The 12,040-nt window shown below is 38.9% G+C and overlaps 1 protein-coding gene across 14 annotated transcripts in view; it reads left to right on the top strand.

Annotated features, from left to right (window-relative positions):
- LOC1275137 (protein qui-1) overlaps nucleotides 1-11,773 on the top strand; it is a 42,802-nt gene extending 31,029 nt beyond the window's left edge. For 11 of the 14 annotated variants that reach the window (XR_009764684.1, XR_009764679.1, XR_009764681.1 and 8 more), the window contains 6 exons: nucleotides 1,958-2,069; nucleotides 2,161-2,343; nucleotides 2,467-2,562; nucleotides 6,583-8,217; nucleotides 8,292-9,734; nucleotides 9,889-11,773. Coding sequence is in view for 2 of the 14 variants with exons in the window: in XM_061643001.1 (XP_061498985.1) it covers nucleotides 1,958-2,069; nucleotides 2,161-2,343; nucleotides 2,467-2,562; nucleotides 6,583-8,217; nucleotides 8,292-8,370; nucleotides 9,889-9,905 (2,122 nt within the window). In the remaining 12 variants the exon portion in view is untranslated. The remainder of the gene's footprint in view (nucleotides 1-1,957; nucleotides 2,070-2,160; nucleotides 2,344-2,466; nucleotides 2,563-6,582; nucleotides 8,218-8,291; nucleotides 9,735-9,888) is intronic. The other 3 variants (XR_009764686.1, XM_061643001.1, XM_061643000.1) reach the window with 3 other exon arrangements.
- Nucleotides 11,774-12,040: the final 267 nt, after the last annotated feature.

Here is a 12,040-nt window from a genome sequence, read left to right as displayed (position 1 = left end):
CTGCTCAGCTGACCAAGTTCTTGAAACTCGATAGTATCAGCAGTTAGCTAAACATTTGCATAGTGCCTCGGTGGCAAACCTTTTTGTGTTCCTGTGCAGAAATATTTTACTCTGTGGTCAAAAAGTTGCACCACATGTCGGACAAGAACACAATAAGTACGTGTTGGTAGAACAGGATAATGATTTTCAGATGTAGCACACAACATTTATCCTGTAGTGGAGTTTGGACCCACCCTCAAGCCTGAACATAACGCAAAGCAAAAAGTGAAAGACATTGCTGCTTACGGCAGCAAAACGGTACACTTCCTTCGAGGTCGATATGCAAATGAAAACACAGCTTTCATCCGTTCCATCGTTCATGCGTACAATGTATCTTCTCTACCATTAGCATCACAACTTATCACACCTTCCTTCCTGACGCCGCTCTTTAAAGCCACTACGATGGTTGATGTCGAAATCTGAAAAGGAAACCAACACACATGCACGAACACATGAAATTCGCGAAATTGATGTGTTCTTAACATGATGCTTAATCATCCTGGCTTGACTTCTTTCAACCGGGCACACCTTATTTTACACGCATAGCAACATATACAAATTTGTTTCAACGTAAGCCTAATCCATCTTTGAAAGCGCCACAGAAAACCCCCACAAAAAGCGTATCATTTTCACCCATTTTCCTCTCTACTTGTCGTTTGTTGCATTATTGGCAAACCATGTGTTCCAACTGTTGCGCAAATTTTGTTTTTATTTTTTAAGTAAAAAGAGAGAAAACAGTGTGAAAAAAACAATCGCTTTTCGTATCGCATGATTGAATTACACCCGATACGCGACAACCGTGAAGTGATACCGAGCGATATTGTTTTCTCGTTAGGGTATGAAAATCGATCAATCGTTCTCTGATCAGTTATCCAGCATCGCTTTACATTACATATTTTGGGCGGATTATGTAAAGAAGAATGTTAATATGCGCGACGATAAATCAAATCAGCACGATATTTGATGAAAACAGTGGCAAAGGATATAAATTTCACTCTCAATTTTGAGAAGATAGAGTTAGAAAGAGCGCGATAGTAAAAAAAAATGAATTTGTTTTATTATCTGATTCCAATCCATTAAATATGTGATTAAAATATGGGAGTTGTATTAATTTACAGACTTCACAAGAAACTCACGTGAAATGTGTCCTTGTGGAATAATCAACCATCTGACGAACAATATTTCGTCTATCGTTTATTTGTGTTGCAAATGATGACACTGTTTCCTTCCATTAGCATATGCCGGCAATGGTTTCAAAAGGATTAACTCACAAGCCAAGAACTTATCGAATGGCAAAGGCAGTACAAGAGAAAGCAAATAAAAATGTAGTTCTTCCATGAATGAGTCCACACTGTTCATTACGAGCAGACGAGCATTTTCGCAAAACGAATATCCTTCGCCTTGACCGAAACCAAAAGTGCTTGTAGCACACTCTGTATTCTATTCCGGCGACATCATCTGCTGACATGTCGGATGAGCGGTTACTCGCTGTCAGCACAAGCCAAAGTTCCATTTGCATTGATAAGCCGTTGTTATCGCTCTTGTTCTATTTTCTCTGGAAGCAAATACTAAACTAAGTATTCTGCTGCAGATGGTATACTTTTACACCCCAGCCATATGTAGTAAAGTGAATATTAAGTTTTCAATTAACATAGCTGAGAAGAGAAATGGTAATTTTACATCGCTATGCGATGCGAAGCTCAAATTTCGATTACACCAATGACAATGGTTTGAAAATAGAGCCCTCGCAGTTGTGTCATGCGGTTTATAAAGCTTTGTTTCAGAAAGAATTCACGTGGAAAACGGCATTAATTTTTTATGAGCTTGTTTGCAGTTTGATAATTTATTTTCATGATAATTTGTTTAGAGAATTCCATATGAATGTTCATCTTTTTATGTTTTCCCCTATTTACTCTAGTGAACACATTGCTCCGGCATTATGTGCGACTTTGGCATTGGACAACAAATACGTCATTAGCGGAAGTGATGATTCCAGTATTATAGTTGCACTTTTGGAAACAGGAAAACTGGTAAGATATGAGGGGAAAATAGTTTTGATTACTTTTCTGTCCAAAAACGCTTGTATACAGTATTTTGATCATTCGGGTGGTGTAATATTAGGTAACCAAATTTGATCATCACCGTGGTCCTGTGTCAGCACTGCATATGAGCTACCCCAGTGAAGTCCTCGTTTCATCCAGTCACGATGCAACGGTATGTCTGTGGTCTCTGGAAAACTTTACACTACTCAACTGCATCCAGATGTCGCAGCCCATTCTCAATATGCAGATTTCGTGCGATTCGGTAAGTTAACAAAACAAACGGAATGTCTCGATTGCCGGAAACAAAGCGGTTGCTTATGCGATGCCAACTTCCTGAAGGATGTCATCCCTTACATTTTTATTGCTTTTGTGCCTACTTCCATAGACATTCCTGCTGGCACATTGCGCCGACAATGGTTTGTATCTACGCTCGCTGACCACGGGTACGGAGCTTCACGCCTTGAAAGGACACAAATCGAAGGTAAGCAGCTTACTGATGGTACTAATCCCATAAACGGAAACTACGTGGAAAAGTTTGCGCTCTTCAAGTGTGTGATCTAAAGCAAAATGTTAAAAAGGTAGACCAAGCCGCAACAGTGCCATGACATTAAGCACGGTTCGCAAAGAAGTAGCGGGAAACTGTTAAAGAATTTTAATCTTTTCGCTATATTCAACTAAAAATATGAAGAAGATATCATTGAAATAGAATCTGCCATAAGATTACCTTAAAATCCTTTAAATAAATACTTTGCACAGCATCTTCAGTATGTTGTAAGCTTGCCAAACCAGCCAAAACCATCATTCATCATAGCTATCGGAACTCTCTTTCCTTTTACTGAAAAAATCTTTTGGAATTCGTACACATGTGAACAAATATTTACACGATTCCAGTTCCATGGCAACGTGGGCGATGAGAACTTATGTCTAACACAGAAATGGAAAAAAGATTCCGTCACAAAGTAAAGTAAACCTCGCAATCGTCAAGCGACGACGCGTGAAGGATCTTATAGCATGATTCGGATAATGTACTACAATCAAACGATTTTTTTTGTTCAGCGTACCGAGTTAACGCAATAGTTCGTATCCAATGGACGAAAATATGGTATACTTCTTCACCGCATTCCCATGTTGCAGGGCGTTTGATTAACATTTTACTCCGCGTTCTTTGGAATGGTTGAGACTAACATGCCACGTCATTCGCTTCTCAGTGCACCTAATAAATATTTACGATTATAAGCACATCGGAGGGGTGAAAGCTCAATGACGATGGCATTCCGGTGTCGGATGCGGTTATTCCGGTTCCGGTATAAATGAGAAATCAATTCCTCATCTCAAGCCAGCGCATCACTCCGAGCCGCCTGTGGAATGCAGCAATGGCATTCCAAGCCGAACGGCTAAAAATAATCGGAAATCTTCCTCCGCACTGTGCTTCCGTGTGTTTCTATTGTCTACCCTAGTACCGCTAGGGCGCTTCTCGCGATGATCATTGGTGTAAGATGTTGGTACTGTTCATGTGGCGTAATCCCATCAAAAGCTATGAATAACGTGTGGCGCTTTTTCCCTCACATCAGCACCATTGTATCCAGAAAAGAAAACGGGTTGACAGAATACAGCGGAAAACATCAGCGGAAGGAGACCATGAGCGCGGGCAGACAGTGACACTTTTCCATGATGATCGATGGTTCTCGCATTGACGAGTGGCGTATCCGTGCTTTGGGAGCATCGTTTCGGTTCGTGCTCAAAAGGTCGGGAAGATGGATGGATGAATGTTGTTTGTCGGAAGTGGCTGGATTCACAGGAAAGAGGACGTGAAGACGAATCGCAATCCCCAGCCATCATGCAAACAGGCATCGTACACAGCCAGGTCGGAATCGGATTTAAATGTTATTTCGTGGTGCGTAGCGTTGACAAAAAGGCGTGAGAAAGACAGTCTTTGAACAACGGTGTGTGCGGGAGGCAGGCAGTTTAAGGGGGGAGCAAAAGCAGTCAGGCCAAACAAGAACTGAGGGCAATGTTTTTCCGGGCCTGAGCGAAAACCCCACAGCAGCAGCAACATATCTATGAGCGGTGTACGGTTCGTTGGTTTTGTTTCGTGGGGTTTTCCATTTCGCCCTTACTTACCACTGAATTTATTAACTTCTAACGAGCGAGAGCATAAGGATTCCCTTAATTGTATGTGTGCAGGAAAGGCAAACGAAAAGCTTTTTGTTTATGGAAGAGAAACTCAATATGGAGTCACCGAAAAGAAATCCACCGCAACGTGAATGATATTAAAGAGCACAATGCCGTGACGCTTCAGCGGTACCTTTTGGCTATGTGATTGCAAATATTGTATCTTTTCACTGATGCTAAAGTGCACGATTGCGTTTTCTGCGAAACAGAAAATGTGTTGGAGGATTGGGGATTTAAAAGCTTTCTCTCTTTTATAGAACTGGGAAGTGTGAACATATGGGTAGAGAAAGATATTTGCTCAGGCAAAAGTAAAGTGCTTTGCACTATCGTAAAAAATAATTGGTTGGTGATTTTTACGATTGACGCTGAGTTTCTTTCAAACCATAAAGGTAAAGGCAAAGGTAATAATAAAATGTAAAACATGTTGCACCGATAGCGGCTTCTAGCTGCTACATAACATTCTTAAAGCTTGTTACCCTTAGGCATAATGTACGGCTAGGTAGCTGTTACGTACAGCACGTTTCAACTCAACACAATGATGAGTGAGAGGGTCGTTGTTCTGGGATGACGTTGGTTGAAGTGAGCTTAGCGTGTGGTTAGGACTTTAGATGTTGTAAGAAATGAGCAACGGATTGAATTATTCAACTGATTGCTTCTGGAAAGGATGAACCATTCCATAAGCCACACTGTTTACCACAAACCCAAAGGGATCAGCTTGCGTTTTCTAAGCTCCGTGGCTGATGTGGTAAGGGTGATTATGGCATGTTCATGAGGATTATGCGTTTGATTCCTGTTTGATTGCTTTGCAGATAATGTTGGTTGCTCTGATTCGTAGCTTTTTTTTATGCAAAACATTAGCTTTAATTTTTGAAATGCATTGAATTCGGGAGAATCGTGTAGAAAGAGGCGAGCTATCCAAAAAGCAAAAGCTAAAGCAACTGCCCTGTTATTCTGTGGTTCGTAATTGCTAAGCCTTGGTGCCACATTGATTAAATTTCAAATAAAAAATGTATTTTTTTTCTCAAATATTTCTTAAGATTATACATGTTTTGTAGGTAATTTTAAAGGTTATTCTTAATTATTGTACTGAATGTAACTGATCAACGTTAAGCAAATGAATAACTTCAGTTAAATGCATTATACCAAAGTTTCGAATATAGTTGGGCCGTGGCCATGGGGCCAATCAAAAATATTAAATGAGTAATTGTTATATTATTAGGCTAAATGTACCAATAGAGGTGCAATTTGTAGGAGTACAGATGTGCTTTAATGGAATTAAAGTGACAGCAAGGTAAAATTATGCATATTTTAACACAAAGTAAATGGAATATGTTTTATCTTCGGAATCACAACCATTTTTACCATCAAATACAACAAATTTACGAAAAAATACATATTATTGGGCCTGCTTCGTTATACCTATAATGGTGGTATGTTTTCTATAGTCGTCGTATTGTGTTCCTATAGTGGTGGTAAACAAAGATACCCTAAAAACTTACATAATTCAATCGTAAAAAATGTATACATTTGAGTGATGAAAATATCGACTAAAGTACTGTATAACGACTGTAGTCTACCCACGTCCGGAAGGATGTGCTTGATTTGAAGTCGATTTTTACTCAGATAGATGTGAGAGTTTTGGCCTTTTTTGGTCAATTACTTACAGAAAACTCATTTTCGTTGCTTATTTTTCTGAAAACAGTACACCATGTTAAAAATATACAGAAAAAAACTAAAATGGCCTGCTTTTACTGATTTTATGACTATAACCACTATAGGAACAGGCCTGTTTTGTGTACCTATAATGGCAATATTGTAAAAAAAACACATAAAAATGCCAAAATATAGTCAAAGGCAATGGATTTTAGTAAATCAATAATATTTCATGAAAACTATGTTAAAACAATAATAATTGCGTTGTTATGTTGTCATTTAAAACGTTAGCAAAAATATGAGTTTCGTTATGAAATCCTAAGGATTTTGAGAGAATGTTGACACATTTCACAAAATAATGGATTTATCTGTCACTATGTAACGAAATAGCCACATTTAACTTTAAGACCCTAGTTAAAAGACCAGAGAACTTAATTAAGATCTGAAGGAAAGATTCATAACTTAATTAATCTCAGATTATCGTATGGAGTGCTTTTTGTACAAAACCACGACCTTTGGTACTACCACCACTATAGATACGTTTACCCTACAGATACACTCATTCAAACAAAGACTTGCATCAAATCGTTCATTTAAAAAAATGACAGCAAATGCTATAAAAGTGTGTGTTTGTTGTGCCAACTGTTTTATTAGAGTTTTTTTTTAATTTTCATAGGTACGAGCTCTTTGTATAGCTATGGACAGTCAGCGAGCGATCGTTGGAGGTGAGGACACAAGAGCACTGATCTTTGACATGCATTCGGGCCGTGTGATTCGTTCACTGCCCCCGAATCCTGGCGCCGTTACAGCGGTGTATGTGATGGAGAAGGACGACTACCTTATTACGGCAGGTGGTAACAAAATCACGTTTTACTCATTCCGCAACGAAGATTCCATTGTCAATTTCTATCCAAAGAAGAAGAAAACACTTAAAAAGTTTCATCGAAACCGGTTGGCTTTACAATCAACTTCGAGTCCAGTGATCTGTTTCGATGTATCGCGTGATTCTACAATGGCAGCTGTAGCGTCTAGTCGGTGCGTTCAGATTTGGCAGCTGAATTCACCAGAACTGACCAGTATACTGGAGGGCCACTCAGCAACGGTAACATGTGTGAGTTTTGCACCAAACTGTGAATTGGTCGCCTCTGGCTCAGAGGACAAAACTGTGAACGTTTGGAGCCTAGGGCTGGGTACAGTGACTGCAACCTTCAAAGGCCACTGTACCTCGATCAGTTCTGTGACTTTCATGATGGATGCAAGACGTATTATATCTGCCGATCGGGATGGTTTGTTGTACGTATGGATATCCGACTCAGGTATGATTCTGCAAAGTGTTCAGGGTCCGCACAAGTGTCTATCCGTGACAAACAATATGAAGTTTGCGGTGTGCACTAACGGAGACTCTAGTCTGCGTATCTGGTCGTTGACGCGTGAAGATGAGAAGTATACAGTGTCACATTCGGACGAGATTACCTGCTTTATCATCACAGCCGACTCACTATACGTCATAACTGGATCAAGGGACATGTCACTGAAGGTGTGGCAGGCTACGGGAGGTAAACTGGCACAGGTTCTAGTCGGACATACGGATGCAGTTACTTGCGTTGCCGTGTCAGTTACCAACAAGAGCCAGGTGATATCAGGATCAAAGGACTCGAATCTAATTATATGGGATATTCATACTGGTGAGGAAATACATACGCTTGCTGGTCACCTCGGCCCCGTGACTTGCGTTAAAGTGTCGGCTGATGGTACTACAGCTGTCTCCGGAAGTGACGATAAGACACTTATCGTATGGGAAACGAAACGCGGTTTAGCATTGACCTCTCTGCAGTTACACGTGCAGTTCACTCGATTCGATATTAGTCTTGAATGTTCTCGAATAGTCGTGCAGCTGGTGGATAATTCTTGTCTACCCATCATCTGCCTCCACAACTCGCCGGCCAGCTACATAAAGCTTCCGACCTATTCGGCTCCGGCACGAGATGTTGAGGACCTTCGACCGGCCGGGCCAAAGCGCCCTGCTCGTCGTCTGCTCAAGAAGGAGGTGTCGCTAGATACATACACATGGCAGAAAAAGTATGCTCACCTCACATCCTCGGTTATGATGGCTCAGGTTGACGAGCGTCTCAAACGACGGTTCTCAGTGTCCGCCAGCATGGAAGAAATTTCTAAGCTAGCCGAAGCTAAGAATGTTGAATCGCAAGCTACTCTTGGACCGGAGCAGGCAGCACTCGCACAATCCCAGCATTTTGATCAACTGGAGGCTCTGTGGAATAAACGATCGCCTCCCAGACGCAGACTTAATGCGGTAAGTAATATACTTGTTGCTAATGAAATAATTACAAATACGAACGAACCATTCTTATATTCTGCCCCTTATAGTCACTCTCTCGCCAATCGTCACTCGTTGAGGATCGAATTGATTCGTCTGATGAAGATGAGTTCCAGGAGGAACGCGCAGGTATGTCCAAGAAACTGGCCCTCTTTCACGCATCGCGTCCTCTATCGCTTTCAGTAGATGCATGGAACTGTTCTAGTCTGTACTCCTCAACTTCCTCCACCAACACCCAATACAACCAACCGAACCATCATCAACAGCATCATTACTACCAGCACCATCACCGACACCAGCCCGATCTGTTGCGTGAGGTACTACTACTGAAGAAGCAACACTCGGTACCGACGGGTGGCACAAGTGGTTATTCGGGCGATCCATTCGGCGGTCAGCTAAAACTATCCTCTACCGAGACCGACTTACAGGCATTGTTTCGGCACTGTACATTTGGCACGCTTAGTTGCCATTCAAGACGTCGGCAGTCAAGTCCAGAAAATGAACAGTACCACGTACGTAGACGTATGTCTCGTTCGATCGATAATCTTAACCACGAGGTAGCTGTATTCAATCAACAATGTCGACGCAATCCCATGTCACGATCCTGTTTAATGCAGTAACAAGACAGTTGATGTGGGCTTTTTGTTTCGCTACCTTGATTTGGGGGTAAGGTGTGTGGTTATATATCTGCGCAAATTTCTTGTTGTGTTCCGCATACTAACTAAACAATAATTCTTGTAGCAAATAATTTGCTTTAAGTTTTTCGCTGCTTTCTTTAAGCTAAAAAGTGAGTTCAAATGAGAATTTTAATTGATGTGATTAGGGCGGAAACCCTCTGTGCAAACAATATCGAAACTATGAATTTACTCGGCGCAAAACCCTTTCAACGTTGGAATATTTTTTCCAATTTTATTTATATGCTTCATCTCTTTTGAAGCTTAGTACACATTTAAATACAGGACTCTTTTAATTTAGTATTTTTCTATAAATACGGAAGCAGGGATGGACTAATGGTGAATGGTATGCGATGAATTGACAGATATAATTGAATTATACTAGTTCTAAATTATTCGTTTGGTTGAATTCGGTAAACTTCATTAGCTTTCGTTAGCTATTATAATATTTCTCACTTTTTACCTAATTCATTAGATCTTACAGTAATTTGAATTCTACTTCTTTTTTTAGTAGATAGATTTGGCAAAACGTACGAAAACATGTCTACCTCTTTCATAACTTTAAATGTTTTCGGTTATTTCATCCGCCGATTCTTAACTTTTCCCCCTTTGATTAGTAGATTGAGTAACCCTCATGTATTTTTAAAATTTTGTATCTACTTTAACAATGTAGTTTTCTTCAACACATTTTTAGAAACTATAGCCTTAGTCGCCCAATCTTTAAGCATGTCTAGCACATCTTTCCAAACTTTTACCAGTTCTGCTTCCATAATCTAGACATCTACAGCTTGCTTAAGACGCTTCGTTTTACTGCCTTGCGTAAGTAGTTTCATAATCTTTCTATCACATTTGAAAGTATTTAGAAGGTTAAGTTTATAGCTAGAACTTTTCACAACCTAAACACTTTTTCAATTATCATTGTTCAAACACATTTTGAACAAAACTATAATTGCTCTTATTTTCTTCTTTACAGATGTCCTAGCCGATTGAAAATAATGTAATGGATACTTATACATTGCCGTAGGTATTGCAATATTAATTTTTCAATAATTCGTTTCATGCCTGATACAGCGGACGCATTTATTTTAAATGGTTAGTACAATCGTTCACAACAGTGGTTTTAGAACAGTGAGGACAATTCTGATTACATTCCAGAGCAAAAATCATAGAATTTTAGTTTTGCCTTCTGCACCTAGTGCGCAGACGTCGTAACTAAAAAGTATCTTCCGTAAAGCTCCCATAATCATTCAAAAGCTTCATTCATGCAAATAACACTGAAAGTTCATAAAATGTTACAAGAGCTTTTTTGCCATAAGCGATAAAAGGGTAAGTTCATTGTGAAAGCGCAATGAATGACTAGACAGGAAAATCCTCTTTTCATTGATTTATAACAAATAGGCTTTTATCATATCGTACCGAAAGCTCATAAAAGGCCGTGAGATGTATTTTGAGTCATTCCTAGAAGATTTGATTCAATCAATAGAAGAAGATCTAGTTTATGCAACCAGTACGTACTTTCATCGTTCGATGTTTCCCTGCAAGTAGCAGTGTATGTATTGCTGTAGTGAAGGTACTGAGTCGATTGATTCTAAAAACAAATCGTTTCCGAATGCTTTCCTACAGTGTTGTAGGCGATTAAATATTAAGATGTTATTAGTAATAAAAGTAGCAATAGAGGAACATTTTAATGATAAAATAAAACTGAATAAGAAGCAGACGTTGAGCATTAGCGAGTAAGATGAACCACATGTTTTACGCTATCAAAAGCAGATAACGCAAATATACGCGCTATAGCTGATATTCGTAGCAATATTAATTATTATTACCAAGTAAACTGAACTGCAAAACAATGATAAAAAAAACTATTCATGTATTGATCATATGTAGAACTGAATGTCATTTCTGGCAATACATGTCTACGATTTTTTTAATACAACTCTAAAACAAGGGATATAATTACAACCAAGAAAGAGTAGGTCGGGTTCCAGTAATCCAGTAGCGCGTAAACAGTAGAACAATGAATGGGTAAAGTAAAAATGTCATGTGTGGTGTCTAAACAAGATGAATATTATTCTCTTATATTATGCTATACACCTTCCACTACGAAAGTAAAACAAGTGAACTGCACTGATCTACGATACCTTTACGAGAGATAGAAGTCTTGTAGTGTACTGAACCTTTTTCTAGCACCGACAATCATGATTGTTTGTTGACCGATTTCTACAATCAAGAACTTTCTGGAGCAGAAGAAAAACCATGTTTTGCTGAGCCAATTTATTGGACCATTGTTTGTCCCGTTACACCTTTTCTAGTTAATGAGATATTTTGGATCCATTTAAGGGTTAAAATTGATGTTAATGTAGAACAATCAACCACTATACGCACATGTTAGGTACCATATGAACTATATATGCATGATTGCGTTTTCCATTACGATTGTGTTCAAATTGGTATATGAATGAAATGTTGTTCAACTTTTACTTCAAATTTGTTAACTCCATAGCTTCAAATAACTTCAATTTCCGACTTTATTGCGTATTAGAATAAATTTAAGGAATTTCAAAGATTTTGATTTGTTTACAATTAATGTACCTTCCTACCTATTTCATATTTCAATAACTTGGAATATTAATAATTAAGAAGCCTTTTCGTATTATGCAAAGCAATCATTTATTATGTACTCTATTAAAGTATGTTTTATTCTGAAAAGTAAAATAAAGTGTGTTACTGTGAGGTATGCAAACCAGTAGCATAGAAATACAAATAACAAGAAACGATAAACTTTAATGTTATGCAACCTGTAGTGACAAAAGTCAATCAAAAAGTGAGATACCACTAATAAAAATATCCTACAGCAATATGATGTTTTTTTCTGCCTTTATTAGTAAACATTTTATTGATTATTTAATTACAGCAGAGATGAGCAACCTCTTTGAGCTGCGGGTAACATTTGTAACCAAATCGTATTGGTGGGCCCCTCAACAATTATCATTTATTATACTTTACTTTACTATACTATACGACAACTTCAGTGAGGTGCTTCAGGTCCATTAGAGCTTCTTCCGGCTTACCTTAGGGCAGCAATCTAGGGCCTCAGCTCTTCTTGTTTTTTACATAAATGACGT

The sequence above is a fragment of the Anopheles gambiae genome, chromosome 2, assembly GCF_943734735.2.
Source record: "Anopheles gambiae chromosome 2, idAnoGambNW_F1_1, whole genome shotgun sequence".
NCBI classification, from domain to species: Eukaryota; Metazoa; Arthropoda; class Insecta; order Diptera; family Culicidae; genus Anopheles; species Anopheles gambiae.
Note: the sequence above shows the minus strand (reverse complement) of the source record. Positions and strands in the feature narration are given on the sequence as shown.